Source organism: Sebastes umbrosus, chromosome 5 (genome assembly GCF_015220745.1).
Source record: "Sebastes umbrosus isolate fSebUmb1 chromosome 5, fSebUmb1.pri, whole genome shotgun sequence".
Classification (NCBI taxonomy): Eukaryota; Metazoa; Chordata; class Actinopteri; order Perciformes; family Sebastidae; genus Sebastes; species Sebastes umbrosus.
The window spans coordinates 20,416,622-20,436,964 of record NC_051273.1 but is presented as its reverse complement, the minus strand read 5'-3'; the positions used below and the strand labels follow the sequence as shown (position 1 = coordinate 20,436,964).

General features: G+C 40.8%; 1 protein-coding gene across 1 annotated transcript in view; it reads left to right on the top strand.

Moving 5' to 3' along the window:
• The window catches only part of polrmt (polymerase (RNA) mitochondrial (DNA directed)), a 57,992-nt gene extending 38,090 nt beyond the window's left edge, over positions 1–19,902 (top strand). Inside the window, exons 16-21 of the mRNA XM_037769651.1 lie at positions 5,893–5,945; positions 9,419–9,517; positions 9,994–10,066; positions 12,813–12,904; positions 15,276–15,349; positions 18,499–19,902. Coding sequence (XP_037625579.1) covers positions 5,893–5,945; positions 9,419–9,517; positions 9,994–10,066; positions 12,813–12,904; positions 15,276–15,349; positions 18,499–18,548 — 441 coding nt within the window. The 3' untranslated portion in view covers positions 18,549–19,902. The remainder of the gene's footprint in view (positions 1–5,892; positions 5,946–9,418; positions 9,518–9,993; positions 10,067–12,812; positions 12,905–15,275; positions 15,350–18,498) is intronic.
• The last annotated feature ends 441 nt before the right edge of the window (positions 19,903–20,343 follow it).

The window sequence follows — 20,343 nt, the reverse complement described above, 5'->3', positions numbered from 1 at the left end:
TGGCAGTTTGTGGTCACTTTGAGTCCAGTGGTAGTTTTTATGTCTCTTTGTGGTCATTTTGTGTCTCATTGTAGTGGTTTTGTGTCTCTTTGTGGTTGTTTTGCATTTTCTTTGTGGTTGTTTTGCATTTTCTTTGTGGTCGTTTGTGTCTCTTTGTAGTTGTTCTGCATCTCTTTGTTGTTGTTTTGTGTCTTTTTGCGGTCGTTGTGCATCTCTTTATGGTTGTTTGTTGTCAATTTGAGTCTCTTTGTGGTTGTTTTGTATCTGTTTGTGGCATTTTGTGTCTCTTTGTAGTTGTTCTGCATCTCTTTGTTGTTGTTTTTGTGTCTCTTTATGGCCATTTGTGGTCAATTTGAGTGTCGTTGTGGTTATATGTCTCTTTGTAGTTGTTTTGTAAGTCTTTGTGGTCATTTTGTGTCTCTGTAGTGGTTTTTGTACTCTTTGTGGTAGTTTGTGGTCGTTGTGTGCCTCTTTCTGGTCGTTTTATGTCTCTGTGGTCATTTTGTGTCTCTTGGTAGTCGTTTTGCATCTCTTTGCTAAATAGATTATATGCTCTGTCTGTCTGGTCTGCTTTTCTTTTGTGTAGAAGCAGGATTACTGCAGACTTGGAAACATTTTCGGGACTTGTACAGTCAGAGTGAGTCGGCTTTTCTAATCCTGGGGAACTACATATCTCTAAATGTCGGCGTGATGCCCTCCATGCCTCTCTTTGTCTTGGAACAGAAGCGAGCCTTTCCCAGGGGTAGCATGGCGTTTCGTTGATCTTGCAGAATCTTGTGGCATTTTGGGGTAAAATAATGAATGCAGTTTGAGTTTCAAGGACACCCCCGAGTGGAAAGTTTGGTAGAAAGAAGGTCTGGAAAAGGTCAGTGCAAGTGTGGCGAGACTCAGGCGGGTGTATTGCAGCTGTCTTCAGGGCTAGAAGGCGAGGGGGAGGACCAGGTGACCCGGAACAGCAGAGAAAGGAGGTGTGACGCAGAGCTGCTTCCACTTGAATGGATGAGACGTGTGTTATTAACCACTATGTGATGAATGGGGATTCCCCTCTTGGCAGCACGGCTTATATGTGGTTAGTGATGGCTGTTGTATCCATGACCATCTGTGCTGCCACTCTCATGTGATTTAGACTGCAGGAGCCTATTCCCCACAGACACACAGCAGGGTTAGCCAAGGTCTCATTCATCACAGCCTCTCAGGGTTTGAGTCAGGTCTTGTACACAAATCATGCACGTATGCATTATAATGTACCGTGTAGGGTAGTGACCTCATTTACAGCGAGGCAGTCCATTACTCACATCAAAGGTAACCTCCATCCCTTTCGCCCTCACACCTTTTTGCGTCACAGCGACACCTTTCCTAACCTATCCGTTAGCACACAAGACGGGATGTAAAGAGGGGGTTGATGGACAGTTTCCCCCCCACAAGTCCTCCTAGAGCAATGATGGATGAGATAGCAGCCATGGCAGAAACTAATGGGGTTTTACCACTACGCTTCTATTTTAAAACCATTTCTCGATAATTGTTTGATTCTGTCATTCATCACACAGCGACCTTCAAACTTTCAACTGGAATCGCCAAACCGAGTAGCTCGCTGGATCCTTGAAGCTGGCTTTAATGTACTACCTGTCACTTTAATCCCTATTTATCCATGCCCTTTTTAATGCATCCAGTTAATAATTTCAGTATTTCATTTTTACAAGGTTGTCATAGAAATGTTAATTATAGAGGAGTACAGCATACTAATAAAGACATTATTGCTGCCTTATTATCAACAAAGCACCTCCTCCACCTTTTTTTCTACTCTTGAGAAGTAGATGATGTAACAAAAGTGTAATCTGCAACATTATCTTAATGCGCTTGAGTTATTTTTATACTAACACTATTTCATACAGCTAGTGGCGTGAGTAGTCGTCTTGCACCATCATCGACATTTTTGGTTGTTAGGGAACTGAACAACTATTGGATAGATTGCCATGACATTTGGTGCAGGCATCAAAGGTCCCCAGAGGATAAATCCTACTGGCTTTGACTTTTCCACTAGCGCTGCCAGCAGATTAAAGTTTTCACCTGTAATATCTCGAGATCTACTTGACGGATCGGCACACATTTTGGACAGACATTCATCATTCGCAGACAATGTATTCTAATGATTTTTGTGAGTCACCACGGTTGGTTAATTTTAGCTTCTTTGAAATTTCAGACATTCATGCCCCCCTCTAGATGAATTATAATAACCTTGGTGACCTCGTAGCTTTTCATCTAGCATCATCATCAGGTCAAAGTTTTAATTTGTTCAATACTATATGTAGATTCTTTGTATTGTTGAATTCGCATTTTGAAGTATCACATTAGAACAGCTGTATGGAAACGTCAAGATTTGATAAAACTTCCTCAAATTGTAAAAATAAAAAAAAGGTGCTACGCTTGCTTGAGGTGTTTTTTTGCCTTTGTCAAAAAAGAGTTGATGCGCTAAATGGGATGTGGAAACACCTTTTCCAAATAAACTCTGATGTAGCGAACATTTAACTCACATGACTGATCAGCTGTTTCTGCTGTCGCCGTCTTCCCAGATATTCCCATAAGCAAATGCCTGTCTTTGCCAGATAACATGAAACATGTCCAATACTAGCTGACATGAAAGAACAATCAAAACTCGCCCAATTGAAACAAATTCCTGACGACCTCTCTCCATTTTTCTCTCATGGCTGTTTAGATGACCAAGTCGACTTGATTTGTTTCCGGTTCACAACCTCTACTTCTTCTACTCTGTTTACTGGCGGATTATAGCCATGCGTAGCCTATTACTACCAAACTACGCTGCAGCCAACAAGCCGAGTTTATTCGCTCAATACCAGTTGATGGAAACACGCCTAATTTGCATTTCTTTTTTTGCGACATGATATATCTCTGTCAATATGTCAGTGGATCAATTTCAAAAAGTGTCACCTGATGTCGTTATAAATGGCGGTTTTTATGTCCCGATTTCCAGCTCTGTGTTTTTAAAAATCAGTAAACAGAATCATTGATAGCACTGTGTAATTCTACTCTAGGGTGCATTTTTTTTCCCTTTAAACATGTAAAAGGCTCCACAAAATAATGCACTCATCATAAAACCTTTACAGCACTCAGGAGAGAATAGCACATGAAATGTCTGGTTTCCAACTTTCCAGGAGGTCATTATAGACTCGGAAAGATCATGAAGGGGAACGGGGAATAGTTCAGATTGCGGAGGGATGTGCACTTCAAAGGGCTGGTGTGTCCTCGGTGTTCATCCCACAGAGAAACAAGCAAGATAAAACAAAAGAGCTGTACATTAGCACCAAACACATTATTAAAGGTTTCTAAGGGTGTCAGAACGGCAGTGGTCATGCTGCGGTCTCCTGCGCTCCTGTTCAGAGGAGTTGTTTGTATTACGGATAATAAAGGAGTTGAATTCAAAGCCCCCATCTCGTAACGAATTTGGAATTTGTCAGTGGAAGTATAAAGCAAACAAACAACTAATATGAGTTGATCCATCTATTTCCTTTCTGCCTATCCTACCCCACGCAAACAGGACATATAAACCCCACACTTTAAGGCTCAGCTCTAAACACTGAGCCGCCATGCTGCCCAATATGAGTTGATTTGTTTCTTTATTTTTGCCAGTTCCATATATTTGACCTAAAAACAAAGACATGAATGCAAATTTGTCCTCATGTGAGCCTGATAATAATTGGGAACAAACAAACTCAAGGTAACGCCTGCACACTACTCCATGCCACAAAAACTAGAAGGATGTTTAGACTCAATTTCTGTACATGTACTCAAGATTTCTTCTTTCCTTTTTTTCGTCTAACTTATTACAATATTTTTTGATGATGATGATGATATTACTTTTTCAGCTTAGGTCTGAAATTCTTCTTGCATTTCAGGAGCTCCATTTGACAAACAATTGAAGACAATAAACAAGGATACATACTGTACATTTACAATTACTGCAGGCAATATATTCAAGACCCTTCACTGTACATTTGATCTGCGATTAGGCTCCATATTTAATTTTAGGATTGACTCGTGCACAAAAGAGCGCTTAAATCTAACCCTATTGAATTGTGGAACCCTGTATCTCCGATGTGATGGCAACAATTTGTTCAGGACACGGTTGGGGTCAGAGACAATGTTGTTAGCCAGCCTTAGTATATTATTATGGTAGGCTGATTGATACAGTTTCTCGAGGATCAGATTTACATTTGGTGGAGCTGTTTTGACTTTAAAGTGGTGGACAGACACTTGTACCATGTGGTATTACAATACTTTAGAAAACACTCATACTTACAGAAGTAAAGATCAAAAGAAGAATTTGTCTACTCGCCCCAAAAGATCTAAGGCAGCGGAGAAAATAAATTCTTTGTTGTCCTTTTGCAGACAGATTCAGTGTGGTCTTTCCAGGATAACAGATGGTTTATCATTACACCCAAGTACGTCCAGTATATGATAGTACCTGCTTGATGTTTTCTTTATGGATAACAACAGGAACTTTATGAGAGTCAGATGGTGGACTTAGTGTTAATATCAAGGGAATTGTTATCACTCCACTCGACCACTTTGTTTACGCCACGTTGGTGCAGCCCAGGGATGTCAGAGTTAACAGAGATATTAGAGCTTATGAAGGTAGGTGATGTAGTTTTTGGTATGTGTTCATGAATATGACATAATGCTTATAAATAACATGGCTTTTGTACTACTGTTTTTTAATGTACTTTATTGAATAATTAATTGTTTGTTGATGTCACCCTGTTTTTTGGATGAACCACACCTGCCATCATAGAGCTTGTTTGTTTATGGGTGTAGATGATGTATAAATCTGATGTAGTTTCCACTTTTCAAAAATTCGGACCTGACAAAGATCCAAGCAGGATTGAAGTCATTAATACATGTGCGGGCGTTACTTTTACCTTATTAATGCTGTTTTTCTGATAGCCTTGCACATATAATACATTTTCTATGTATTCATATTATTGTGGATAAGTAGTACTAGGAATACTGATGTCTACTGACTTTTCACAATAAAAGCACTTTAATAATTCAGAGTACAGATAGATCTAAGTGTTCGCCGCGTTCTGAGTATCATTGAATTGAAATGGCAAAATGTTTTCGTGTCAAAGTGGCTTTCCATCAGTGAAAAAAGAAAACGTGTTCAGGCAGAGCAACAGACAAAGAGACACTCGGATACATTAGTGCAGGCTGAATGCAAGGTAAACAGACTAATGCTCACATTGACGTTGAAGTTGGCTGCCTGTTGCCAGTCCTATCTGGTTCGTGATAGTAGCCCGTCGTTCCCACCCAGGCGTGGGTCCAAGGGTCAGGGGAAGACTGCCCTGCCACAGATGCCGTGGCACGGCTGGCTGGATGGACCCTCAAGGCTCGGGAGATTAGAGCACTAAGTCTTCCCTCCACTAGGAACCAAAGGTTTAGGTGTTGGTCTTAGTGTTTGAAAATAACGTGGAATTAAGAAAACAGCAGAGATGGAGGTATTTGCCAGATGCCCTCTCAGTGTGCACAGACTGGCAAATACCTCGCTGTGCTTAATTCCTTCGTTTTCCACCGGTGGTTGGTCATTAGGGTTGTATTGATAACAGCTCTATACCAGTATACTATTAGTACTTTTAGTAAGGTGTAATTTTGTGGCATACTCTTATTGAGTTTTATGTCTTTATTATGCAAGCAAAGAGAATATATTAGAGCAAAACTACCGACATGCAATCAAAACATTTTAATGTAGAAACATTTGTGATCTTAACTAGAATCTGAAAGTTCAGTTTTAAAACTTGGTCTTAAGTTACAACAGTTATCAACCATCTGGATTTGAGATTATTAACCCTTTTGATATCTTTCTTTGTTTTGTCTCTGCAGCTGAAGAGTACCATGCAGCATATCAACCTCCAGATCACCCACGACGCCAAAGAGTAAGTCTTCCTGCGACTGACATCTGTTTGTGTCTGTTTCTCCATTCTCCTACTGAAACCGAGCCACAGCAGATGTAATGTTTCCTCTTTATCCTCTCATGGTGCTCATTGACATTTTGTGCTGAAGTGTCACATTAGTGACCTGGAACAAAGACAGAGGACAGCTGAGAAGAGAAATTGTGGTTTCAGTAGATCATTTGTTTTCTCTTTGGCTATAAGTGAATTTTCAGTCACAAGTTTTCAAAATGTAGCTTCAGGCCGTTTGACAACTCTCCGTTTAGCTTTTAGAGGTGAATGGGAGTAGAAAGTAGAGCTCTCTGGAGGCAATTAGCTTACATTTTTAAGAACTTCAGCTGCACAAAAGCTCTGTCTCCACTGGATATTTCCACTAATTGCCAAACTCAAACTCCGATGTAACTTTTCATTTGTCATAAAGTAGGAAATCCCATCAGAAGTGTTTGAAAGCATAGTTTTACACTTCAAGGTTCAGATGGAAGAAGTTGAAATGGGTCTTCTTTTTTAACAGAAATTAATTCAAAAAGGTAGTTCAAACTCCTTTGTCCAGAAGCATATTACAGCTAAAATAGTATGCACTCATTAACCAGAAGACGGTATCTTAACTCTAGCTTTAAAACTGAGCCCGCTACAACCTAAAAATCACAAGTTGTGTTACTACGTTAAAGAAATTAGTGGCATTAAAACGAATTCTGCGTCAACGCGTTATTATCGCATTAACTTTGACAGCCCTAGTTTTGAACACACCTGATGCACCTCGGCAGCCCTTACTGTTGGATCAGGGAGCTGGAAAATGGGCAGGAAAGGGGCCTATTTGGCTCAATAACCTAGATTTGTTTTGACTTATTGTTGACGTTTTTTCTTATAACTGATTAGGAGGACACTCCATTCACTATTTGTCGCTGTCCATTGACAGAGGGGTTCTGAATTAAAGTTACTCTGGCATATTGTGAAAGGATTGGAGGGCCTCCAAAACGTACATAGCCCCAGGGCCTCAAGTAATATTAAGGCGCCTCTGATGTTCTTGTGTAGCTTCTTAAGGAGGATTTCAACCCCTAGATTTGTTTTACTCCAGTGCAGTTATGTATGACAAACGACAGAGAACCTACATCCTTTTGATGCCAATAGGTTGATCAGAGAAGCTGCTTTTGCACCTGTGATTTACTGAGTGGCAGTCCACTTCAATAGATGATATTTGATCTTTTGGGATAAAGAAGACCATGATTTGTGGTATTTTCTGAATAAGTGACAGTTTGGGATGTGTGAATGACTGCGATGGCGTGGAGGCGAGAGAAAAATAGGTGGATATAGTTTTAAAAGAGACGACAGAGAAACGGTGATAGAGGTGAGTAGAGGACAAAAAGAGACAGCGACGGAGAGTCGAGGGAAGACGGGAGTGAGAGCGACTGACAGCTGTCCTCAATCTGACATCTACAGTGCTCTACAGATCCAGCAGTGTGAATACTTAAAAACCAGCCGAGGGGAGGGGTGGAGAGAGAGAGAGGGCAGGATGCCGCTCAGAAAGGCCGTCTCGTCTGAAACTTGAAATTTGCTGTCAAGAGAAAGCATCAGTGTTTCACAGGCTGACATTCTGAGCTAAACTTGACACAATCGCCATGGTCGATTTTCCTCCGCGTTTCCTTCCCCACACACACACACACACACACACACACACACACACGGGAGCACACACAACTGCACTCGCTGTAATTAAAGATCCTAAAAAAAGCTTGTCCAGCTTCTAAATATGTAAATAGAGTCACAGACGGAGTAGTGACAGCCTTCAAGCCCTCGCTTTTCTTGCTTTTTCCTCCTCGTCTTTAGAGGACTGCTGATTATCCAGGCCTCTAAACTGCAGTGGACAAAAAAAGTAACATTAAATGCTCAGCCCGATGCCAACGTTCACCATCTCTGGCGACATGAAGTGAGCCATCAGCTCTATAGGGAGAACAGTTACACTTTAGAGAGCTGTGGTTGCTAACCCTTAGAGTACGGACTGTGCACCTCCAGGCCTATGGGAGTTAAAGGCGACATGTTGGTGTGACACAAAGGGAAAGACAGTCTTGTGTAGACAGCTGAGTGAGCTTGAAAATAAATCTCCAGGAATCTTTTTTTTTGTTCAGCTCAAGCCCAAAACAGCAGAACTAAAGGCACTCTGATAAAAGTCTTACATTTCCAAGCCAAAAATAAAGCGGACAGAAGGTAAACGAGACTGACAGACAGGCATCCTGTGTATGTGTGTGTGTGTGTGTGTGTGTGTGTGTTTTAGCTCTGGGTTTGGCCCAAGCTCTCTCTCCGCTCTGTCTCCATTCCCATTAGAGGAGCGTTCTGGTCTGTGGCAGCCCAGAGGATTTGAATGGCACAGGCTCAGGGTAATGGGAACACGGGGATACAGATTGGCAGGATGCTTTTTTTTATTTGACTGCCAGTTCCATCATCAGTAGCAGCAGCAGCAGCACTGCATTTATATTACCTTGTACTATTTCTTTTAAATCACTTCTATATTTGTATGCTCTCATATTGACTATTGTTTAGAAAGCACAGAGCCGCAGAGTCCACCTCCCCCCCCCCCGGGGGTCACATAGCAGAACATAAATATTGATGTTGAAATCCATTCACACAAACAGACCTTTTCAGAGCAGTGTTTTTGACTTGTCATAGCAGGGAAAGCACAGGTGGGACTGAATAAAATGAATGATGCAGACACTAATAGTGTTATTAATTAGACATGTTAGTCTGTTAGTAAGACTTTCCATTAAGAGTCTGACCTTGAAAACAATAAAAACTAAAAAAAACAAAAAACAGTGAGTTAGACCAGTGGTTCTAAAAAAAAATGTATTGAAATATTTTAACCCTCTGATCAGTGCACAACATTTTGGTAGGCAAAAAAAGCCTATATAAAGAAGTATAATACAGCACCGCGCCATCAGTGCCTGATTTACTAAACGACAACCCTGTAACTGAAAAACACTTAAATGCTGCATTTCAAATGTTACTGACGGTATTTTGTTGGCTCTGTGTTTGATAAAGACATTCCTACTAAATGAAAGCAGAGATTAATAATTGGTGTCAGAATAATACTTTTGTACTGCACATACAAGACTGCTTTAAACAGCGGTCAGTAAATCAATGTTTAAATTGCAGCATATTGTTCTCTTTGTACAATTCCTTTGTGATTGTTATGTACAGATTATTTGTTCAAACAGTCCTTTATTCATCTGCCTATTTACTGTAACATTATCAGATTTAAAATGGTTCAGTGGTTTTTAGTGCAGTGGTTACTAACATGCTCAAAATTAAAAAGGGAATCGAAATATAGGATTGCTATCTGTCTCCTCTGGGGAATCATAATGAGGCCACTTCAGCTGGCTGAAACATCCTATTTTGTATTGGAAAGCAGCAAAGTACAGAAAGTGTGTTTTTTATATGTCTCTTCTTGGCTTTGTGTCGTTTCTCAGGAGGCCAGACACAGTTAAACAGAAGAATGCCTTCCCGCCAAACTTCATCCACTCTCTTGACTCCACACATATGATGCTGACTGCTCTCCACTGCTACAGGTATCACTCAACACACTCTACTTAGAGCACGGACATCTGGAACACCTAAAGAAAATCAAACAGAGATGCATGTCTTGCATCTCCTCTTCCCCATGCAGAGTCTCTTCTTAGAAAGGTAGTGTGTAATATGCTTGTGACACAGACTCTCCATGTATGTATGATCTCAAGTAGCTTTGATAATGTACCCTCTCGTCTTGAATGTAATTATCACCTCAGATAAGCATTGTATGATGTCTTGTAATATTAGCTCAATTCACAAAATGAGGCTCTTGACAGGTGTGATAACTCACACTGGCTTTGAATGAACGTCCGCCAGGATTTTAGCAATTATTGTCGCTGTAATGCACCTTCTACCTAAGACTACCTATTTTTAATGACTGTCTACTCTCTCTTATTATGTTCTTCCTCTGATTTCAACCCCTTCATGACGTGGACTATCTTCATCCGTTTGTTTGTTCCCTCTCTTCTTGTCTCAGTGCTGGCCTGACGTTCGTCTCAGTTCACGACTGTTTTTGGACCCACGCCATCACGGTGGACACCATGAACAAGGTATCACATTACAGTACAACCGTTTTCTTTTTACTCACGCCTGTCCAGATTATTTCACCATTCCTCATCCTCATCATCCATTCAGAGCTGTTTCATCCTGTCTGATCATGTATCAGGTTTCTTTTTTTTTTTTTTTAGTCTACAAATGCAAAAGTCTGTCACTGAGTGATGAAGTTACACAATTGGTCGGCCACGTGTTGTAGTTTCCTCATTGGCCGTTACTCTTTCAAAATGAAAAGGTGGGGAACAGTCCTTTATGCAAATGAGCCCGTCCAGCGCGATGCGTCCAGCTCACAAAACGTGGACCAAGCTGTAAAACTAGGCGATCTAGTTCTCAAATGAAGTGAGATTCAGCAGTGGCATAGACTATTTCTCGCTTAAAATGTTTTTAGAAGTAGATTTTGGTGGATTGTTTAGACGGACTAACAGGAAGTTTACGAGCAGGCCGCCACGTTGTTTCCTGTTTGAGAGGAGCAGCACCTCCCCTAGCACCCTCGCCGGATCTGGTGGAAATGTACTGCTGGATTTAACATTATAGACATGACTACTGACTATTTGTGTAACAATTTAGCCACAAATTCACAGACTGACCGTACACGGCCCAGACATATACTCAGTTTTGACCAAGTCTTGTTGCTGATTAATTGAAGCTTAAGGTGGCACATGTGATTCCATTCCTCTGGCTCTCTCTTGCCTTTACATCCAGACTCCCTTTTTGTAGCATCCTTCTGATAAAGTAGAAGCTTTAGCTTTGTGAAGCCGGTAAAAAAAACAAAATCTTTTCACAGTTTGGTACATTTACAGGCTGCTGGCTGCAGGTAGCACCATTAGACAGAGTCTGTTGTGCTGAATAAATGGCTGTCTGCCCCAGCCTCCTGAAACTAGCTTGTCGACAGGCCCAGACTGAGACGCTGCAGTAGCATACAATTTATCAAATTACCATAAAGTCCCAGTTCTCTGTAGATGTAGCTTCAGAGCACAGTCACAGTTTTATGTCTTCATCCAATCTCGGAGGAGTAACAACCAATGAGGCAGTTCCCTCTCAGTACATTTATTCTCTCTCATATTCTCTTGATGTGTGAGCGTACGCTTTCCTCATTACACAGGTAATTGAACACAGCGGCGGAGGAGGGGTAATCAATATCTTAGTCAACACCTAAGCACATCAAGAAGATCCTTTTATTAATGGCGACTGAGCCTTCCTTCATCACTCACCCCCCCCCCATTTAACTGAACCCCCTGACTGCCAGTATAGACGGGTTTCTGAGTGACGTCATCATACGCGTTCACGTGGGGGGTAGAAAACGAACCACAATGACCAAGAGCTTGAAGATCAACATGAGGACCTGTTTTTGTTCTTTAAACTGCACGAACCACAAAGGTAATGCGTGGAAAATGTCCAATATTCCAAGAAGGAATCGTCCCTGTTAGCTCCACTGATCAGATCCCTGCATTTTAATGAGGCGGTGGATAGTTTTTGCACAGAAAGTTGTGAGGAAGAAACACCTGTGTTAGGTAAGGCAAGACAGCTCACACTGTTACTGTGTGTTTATGACTCTTTTAATGAATAATGCAAAAGTTAATCAAGCTCTATGATCAGTGCTTGGCTGATCAGTTTCACTTGTGTTTAGAGCTTCAGTGTGGTACTTGGTGACAGCTGGTAGAGGAGGCAGATGATGATGATTTTGGATGGAAAAATGCGTCATAAAGTTCCGCTTGTAATATTTCAGAGAAAAATAAGTCACAAACAAGTTTGAATAAAATTTTATTGGCAAAGTGCATTTCCATCTACCTGTTTTTATGTGACTTTTTAATTTGCGCATAAAAACACCGGAATGGAAACGCCTGAAATTCGCATAAACAAAATATCGGAAAAAGTTTTTGCGCTTGGCTGAGGTGGAATAGTTGGTGTATCGATAAAAGCAAAATACGACAAAGTGCAGTGGAGAGAAACTTACCAAGTGAATCTTAAATCATTAGAAACATCAGATCTGTGTGGAGCGATTAGGAGACTTTAACGTTTCTCAAATTAATACATGAAACAAACACGTGCCATATTTCCATCACGTTTTCGTAAGTTTGAGGTTTGACTGGCCATCTTTTAATTAAAGCATCTCGTTGCACCCTCGTCTTTTACAACGGTTTAATGGCACCCGACTGGAGAATTAGCGGCACCAACTGTTAATCTCGATTCGGCCAACACAACAACAAACTTGCGATAAATTTGGATGAAAACTTCACATTTATTTCCTTTGAGTGAAGCTTTGCCTGTATACACTACAAACGTGAGGTTTTGCACACATACATACTACAATGAACTTCAAGACAAATTCTGGCATATATTTGGGGTCTGGCATATATTTAATGTTTAAACAGCATGAAGTTCATACATGCTAAAAAGATTTTATGTTAACGTTACACGTTGTGTAAGCGGGGGCTTCTGTGCTCTCAACCTCTGCTGACTGTTCATTTCTCACTAACTGTGTGTAGTTTGTGTTAGCGTTAGCCTATCACTGCTACTAGCTGCCGTTTCTAACTGGAGTTCCATGCGTCATGTTAGTTAGCCAGACCCACCAGATGTGCCGCATACCAATCTAGCACGTTTCTGTATTTCTAAATATTCAAAATGTCCATATATAAGCTATCATTAAATTGTGGCAACAATGTTGTTTGAGCTTTTCTGTCGAGGGTTTGGACCAGATTAACTCAGAGTGCACTTCTCTCTGCCTCTTCTTCCTCCTGTCAGGTCTGTCGGGAACAGTTTGTCGCTCTGCACAGCCAGCCAATCCTTCAAGAGCTGTCCACCTTCCTGCTACAGAAATACTGCACCGCACTCCCGTGAGTTTACACACCTGCATGCAGGAACACATTTGATTGTGCAACACTCACATACGCACATGAAGTTCCTGTGAGTTTCAGGAGCAACACTGTGGTCAGCTGTCTATCAGGTTTATGATGACAAAAAAAAGCTGTTTTTCACAGCCTCTCCTATTCAGGTACAAATACTTAGTCATACAGTATCTACATGTCTTAGTTACAAGGTCATATTTTCACACATAGTTACCACCTTCTGCAGCTTGTGCCTCTTTTTCTGTTTGAATTGTTCTCACATAACAACCATGAGTCTCTGTCTCTCTGTCTGTGTTTATGTAGGATCTTTATGGACTTTTATGGTACAGACAAAAGCCATCATACACTGAACATGCAACTCCTCCATGTACATACATTATAAAACAATCCAAACAGAAGGTGCACACACACAAGAGATTATGAGATTGTAAAAGTTATATTAGCGTGCCAGAGTTTTTCCTCCACTTGTCCGTGACATTAGATCCAAAATGATTTCCCTCTCTCTCTCTCTCTCTCTCTCTCTCTCTCCATACATCTGTCTTGGCCTCAGGCTGGGTTATGCTCATCATCTGACTGTGTTTTTCTCTCTTTGGGATAATTGGACACCTTCTCTACAGCCTTTACTCCACAGCAGCCCTCGCCGTCTTTGTCTTTCTCCCTCCCTGTCACACAGACACATTACTGTTCCCTGAGCCTCGCAAACACATTATTCATTCTTGTAGACACCACAGAGAGATAGACGAGTGGGAATAGAAAGACTTTTTGGATTCCTTCACTTGCTGCAATGTGACAGTATAGATTTCTCCCTACAAGAATTTGTTAAATATAAAACAACCCCCTGCTTTAAATAGATTTTTTTTTGCTAATTAGACCCTTACGATATATTTAGTCGGGCTGTCAATCGATTAAAATATTTAATGAAATGGACATGCCAGTTTTTCCTAGCCAAAATTTAGCGCAAGTTTGGAGCGTTATTTAAGCTCCTCCGCGAAAAGCTAGTATGACATGGTTGGTACCAATGGATTTCTTAGGTTTTGTAGTGGCATATGATGCCAGTATCTTCACTCTAGCTTTAAAACTGAGCCCCCTACAACCTAAAAATCACACGTTGCATTAATCCGTTAAAGAAATTAGTGGCGTTAAAACGACTTTGCGTAAACACGTTATTAACGCGTTAACTTTGACAGCCCTAGTATACAACTTTTTAAAATTTGAAGCATTTATTTTATTGTTACAGCGCAGTATTCTAATTAATGTTACCGTTAAATTTGCCACTGAAGACCAGCTAACAGACTTATCGTTTTTTTTATTTAGTCTTTCGGAATAAATCCATTTTTAATATATTGCACTCCATTGAGTCGGCCTGCCCTCTATAGGTGAAACACTAGTGACGTGGCTGTCGGTTGGTTCACCACTTTGGTCCAGACTGAAATATCTCAACAATTATTAAATGGGTTGCTATTAACTTCAGATATTCATGGTCCCCACAGGATGAATCTCTCTGACTTTGGTGACCCTTGACCTTGTCTCTAGTGCTACTGTGAGGTTGACATTTGTAGCTTTGAGTGAAATGTCTCTACAACTATTTCATACCATAGAATTTAGTTCAAACATTCATGTGCAACCTTAACTTTTCATCTAGCTGTACTTTGTGTGAAGTGCTAATTAGCAAAAGTTAGCATGCCGATACACTAAAGCAAGTCGGTGACCATGGTAACCATACCTGCTGAAAGGTCAAATCAATCTGTGTTCTTTTCCGGGTTTTTTTTGGTGATTTTTTTCAAATGGAAACACTTAGCTGTTAGCAAAAAGCAGTGACGTAGGATATCAAAGTAAGCTAGTCAATATGGTTATGAATAATGCGAATGCCAGCACTAGCTGAGTCATAGTAAGTTGGAGCCGCTACATTGCCGTCTTCAAAGCCACCAAACTCCATTTACAAAAACAGTGATTTTACCTTGTAGAACACGGAAGGTGTTGTTCTACCGCTGCCTTGATCGGTTAGTTTGTTATTGTGTGACTTTCGGGATCCGGACTAACGTGGCGTTTACAGCAGTACATTGCTTAGCTTCCGTGCCGGTACTCCTGTCTGCCTCTCCAAAACTGTTTGGTCTTAAAAACATCTCGCTCGTAACATCAACAGCTCAAATGTGACATCCAGGTGTGAACAACCTGCAGATGTTTAAATACCATCAGTCAGCAGAACTGATGAAGACACGTGAATGAGGGCTGAACCTTCCCCCCCTGAGACAACTCAGAAAGTGCTGTTGTCTTTGACTCAGCACATCTACAGACACACAAACATGTTCTTCTCAGAGTTACTAAACTTTTTTTTTTCTATTCTCCTTGTTTGTGGCAGGACTGAGGCCAAGAACAAGAAGTACCAGGAGTACAGGAGGCTGATGCTGCTGCTGGCCCAAGTGCCCCAGACAGGTCAGTTTCGATGCAGCTGTTTGGCTCCCAAACACCTGGCTTCGCCAAGGCTGGGGTATTGTTTGAAGGCGTCAACATGCAGGATGCGTTTTTTTTCCTAATTGGATTGAAGAATACTTGTATGTCCTGAAGCTCTGTCTGAGGTTAGCAGGAAATGACAGGAATGCTATTAAATTGGGTTCTCGCACAACCCTGTATTTTCTACCCTGGTTATAATTGCTAAATGTTGTTGCCTATTGTCTGTATAGTTATCCCGTTGTCTGTAGTTGGTTGTCTAGCTGTCTGTGTTGCCCAGACATGGTATTCAGCTTGCTCATTCAAACAGCAAAATCCATTGAGTTTGGCTAAAAATCAATTTTTCAGCTTCAGTAATGAGTGGTGTATTCATGTCTGCCTGCGTGGCCACTAGCAGATACAGATTTGCTTGTTTTCCTTCGACGCCACTGCGAGCGTCTGTCTATTGTTGTCCAGAGTGGAGGTACAAAGGCAGTGTCTCTCTCTGTCAGTCAGGTGGATGGAGGCTTTGCTGTTATGTAACCCCTCGCTCCATCTCCATCTGTACAGTCTGCTTGGCACTGACAGCTGGTTGTATAAATTGATTACTGTTAATTGTGTCCCTCCTCTGCATAATCAGCTTATGTGGTTGAGACCAGTCAGGTGTGCTCCTGAGGGGTGTGTGTGTGTGTGTGTGTGTGTGCACACTGTGCTTAATGTTCAATATGGGACTCGATGGATGTGGACTAAAATCCACTATAATCTTCACTGTGAAGGATGCTGAACTTGTTATTAAGGTGAATCGGGTTTTACTGTGTGTAATCCAGCAGGACATCAGATGGAGAAAAAAGGCTGGAGAGCACACTGAATAACTTACATCACTGTGTTTCAACAGCTAGGATCTGACTTTAATGATGACACAGTAGTTGTCCGTATAGCAAACGCTTTAAATTATTCTGTGCGCTCTATTTTAAACACTGGCATATTTACTTTGGTATCATTTGATATGAGTTTGTAAGACCCAAGGTGAGTGGTTGTCAAGAAAAATGTCTCCTTATTTTTTTTCACTTTGGCACACAAGGCAGAACATTACGTCATCATGGTAACAGTCTGTTTGTGTGTTACCATGATTACATAATATTCTTACACAACACAGTAACTTCAGAAAAATACAAGATAGAAAGTGCAAACATTTACTGTGTGGAGAGGATTGGAGTTCGGAGCTCCTTACTGCGAGCATATTAAAGAACAAAAACTGTTTTAAAGGAACTGTGTAACATTTATGGGGATCTATTGGTAGAATATGATATTAATAAGTATGTTTGGTCACACTTCATTTTCATGATAATTAGGTGATAATTAGCAAGTAACCTATTGGAAATTTCTTTGGAAATAGCTTCCAAATTAACCCAATATTTACCTAAAAAATGTCTGCAAATTACTTTATTATAAACATTATTTAATAATTAATTATTTATTTTTTTAATAGAAATTTCAAAGAAGTTATTTGATAATTATAATCTATTTACCAGCAGACATGGAAATAAAGCATATCAATTAACTTTGTCTTTTCCTGGAAATGTATTAAATAAATTACCAGCTATTTATATATAAAAGTCCAGTCAAGACAGCCAAACAAAGTAATTTGTGATAAATGTGAGGTAAATATTAGGGTAATTTGGCAGTAATTCAAAAGAACTTTCAAATAGGTTACTTGCCAGTTACCATGGACTTTGCGGACATGTAGAATGAAGTGTTACCGTATGTTTTCTTTAGTGTATATTCACCTGAAAATAACAATCATTGTGTTTTCATTACCTTAGAATGAGCCGTTTGTATCTACATAAGGAGCGGGTCCTCTTCATGCAGCCGCCATGTTTCTACAGTAGCCCAGAACGGACAAACCAAACGCTGGCTGTAGATCGGACCATTCGCGGTTTCATGTTTTTGCGTCGGCCACCGTAGTTCTCCTACACGCTTGGCACTATGGGGAGAAGTTTCAGTTGGTTGTAATCTGCAAACTCACCGCTAGATGCCGCCAAATCCTCCACACTGCACCTTTAAGACAGAGTTTATATCAGTTCCTCGCACGTCTTAATGTTTTGACAGGTACCTAGACATTTATTAGTTAGTTAATGCATTATCTTAAGCATTCATATTAACATCATTTTCTAGCTACAGTAAGTTTCTGCATTCTTAAACTTTTTATGGCCTTACCTCAATAATTCAGGCTGCAGCTCCTGCTGGTGTAGTCTGCTGTCAGAGAGGCAAAGAGCACACAGAGTGCAGGACAGGGCCTCATCCCAGAGCTGAAATTAATATTCAAGAGGTGTATTAAAGCTCATAGAAATGTTACTGCTGGTGCCAAGTAAAACTTAAAAGTTAAAATTAAAGTTCCTGAGTTTGACCCACTTAAAAAAAAAATCAACTTCTCCTCTTCTATGTCTCATAAAGATTATAATCCACCTCATTACAAACTACATCCTACAGGTCTTAGAAGTTTCCTTAAAGGTGCTTTATACGATATTCAGAGTATTAATATAGCATCAAAGAACTATTTGCTATGTAAAGATATAGAGGAGTAATGTCTACCTGAGCAGAGAATGAAGACAGAGAACTCTCTCTCCGTTTGTGTTGTAATCCGAGCTTCTCCGTCTTTTGTTGACACCGCCGGGCCGGTCGCGTGCAACCGGTACATTGTTTCATCATTAAATTCACTCTATGTTTAAGTCAAAGCCTGATGTTGCCTTACACATAAAAGAATGATCGCAGTCACTTAGTCGCATAGTGAGGCATACAGTTTATTAATTAAACACTGGTATCGGATCGGTACTCAGTATTCGCCGAACCCAAAGCCCAGGTATTGGTATTGGGACTGAAAAAGTTGGATCGGTGCACCCCTATTTTTTTTCTGGGTTAATAAATTATGGATCAGTGCATAGACTAGCGTACTCGTCAATACCCAATCCCGAATTTTGGGCAATATCGGACGAATTTCTGATACCTGTATCGGTATCAGAACAACGACAGTTAGCATACCTATCCTGTAATAGTATGTGGTAAGTTTTGTTATGTTATTTACTTTCTGCAACTACTGTCCAGACTACTTGTTCAAACTTTAACCTGCTCTGACACCTCGCCTCTTACCTCTCTAGGTGATTTTGATCTCCAGCGGGTGAAAGAATCCACATATTTCTTCAGCTGAGAGGCTCATGAGGGCGACCCAGCCGAGGGAGATTGATGGAATTGACAGAGTGCGGCAGGGAGGCTGCAGACCTCCCGGATCTCCACTGGCTTTTGTCTCCCTCAGACATCAGGACATTGATCCAGCTGCGTGCTGCCTTCCTCCTCGTCCACAGGCTGGCTGGAGCTGTTAACACACAGTGAACCCGGCTGATTAACTGGAAGACAGGGTGGGACACTCATCCAGGCGAAATGATGAGGGAATCAGCGCCGGATGGGAATGTTAAGACTTCAATCAGTGAAAAGTACCTCTTATAATGGACGCTGAGACCATATTCAGGTGTGTGTGTGTGTGTGAGTGTGTGTACATGAGCCATACTGACTTCATCACTCAGCAACACTTCTGCTGCTCGATAAACTTTTCAACTACAAACTGTAATCGCTAGTGATTGGTGGCGTGAAGACCTCCACAGAGCGCTGACTTGCCTCTGCGCCTATCCCACCTAATCATCGATCCCGTCACTTACTGTATAACAGGATGATCTCTGACACGATATTCAAACATTCAAACATTTAAACTGAAGAAGTTTGAAAAAGAGACGTTTAAGAGGAAACGTACTGAAATGGAGGATACAGGACTCTAAGAGAAATGTGGAAGGACGAGTCAAGGACAGCTTGTGTCACAGTGTACTCTTGATTCTTACCTTCTCGGACTGACTAAGCACCCGACAGTTGCCCTAAAATAAATGTGTTTCTTAAAATGTCTCTCCTTAGTCATTCAGTGATTCAAAGAAATAGCTGATATTCTTAGTGTGCTTAAATAGGATGAATGAGAGAGCCTGTTATTTAGTTATATCTGCATATTTCAGTTCTATTGTGTATCATGAGATGAAGGCCTCCTTTTAGATGCACCACAAAGGGTTTGCAGGCTTCACTAATCAACTCAGATCTTATTTTTCTGGGCCAGTGCTGCATCTAGAAGTAAAAATAGCAGAAGTGCTATCTGATCATTGCTGGAAACGTTACAGCAGTTTCTGACAAAAGGTGCCGTTGATGTTCAAAGGCAAATGTAGACTGAGCCAAACAAAGCTGGCTGAGTGACAATGTAATGAAATGGAAATAATCTGCGAGGGGGCATGAATAGTGCGCTGATTAGACTGTAGGTTTTCACATGATTTGCATGGAGATGCTCCTCATATTTTATGACGGGCGTGAGACTAGACCTGTGACTTTGATCAGTTATTTTATTATTTTGGTAAAAAATGAGCAATCACCTAATGACTTGATTTTACTGTGAACTCTTCTTTGAACTGTGTTATTCATGCACAATGTACTTTCTGTGGGGACCAGCCATAAATATTGAATATTAGAAATTAGAATTGATAATATAACCTGATTTCCTTTCGTGTTTACAGACATTTCAAATGAAAGCAGATCTTTAACGGCACCAGAAAACAACAACTTGGATTTAGTTGTCTAGTTTTGTGTATTACAGGAATAGTTCTGGGAAATGTGCTTTTTTGCTGAGCGTTAGATGAGACGTTAGGTCGTGTCTAGATGATGCCCCACAATTTGCAAAACTCTCACGAGATGGTTAAGGTTAGGCATTGACCTTGAATAGTTAAGGTTAGGATAGGTGTCAGGCAACGAGTCTTGTGAGAGTTTTCGCAAGTTTTTGCAAACTGCGGGTTACCATCTAGACACATCCGAGAAGTTACGTCTCATATCTCTAAACTAACTAACACAAAGCTTGAGCTAGTAGCCGCTCAGCTTAGCATAAACACTTAGAAGGCAATAGCTAGCTTGCCTGGCTAGCT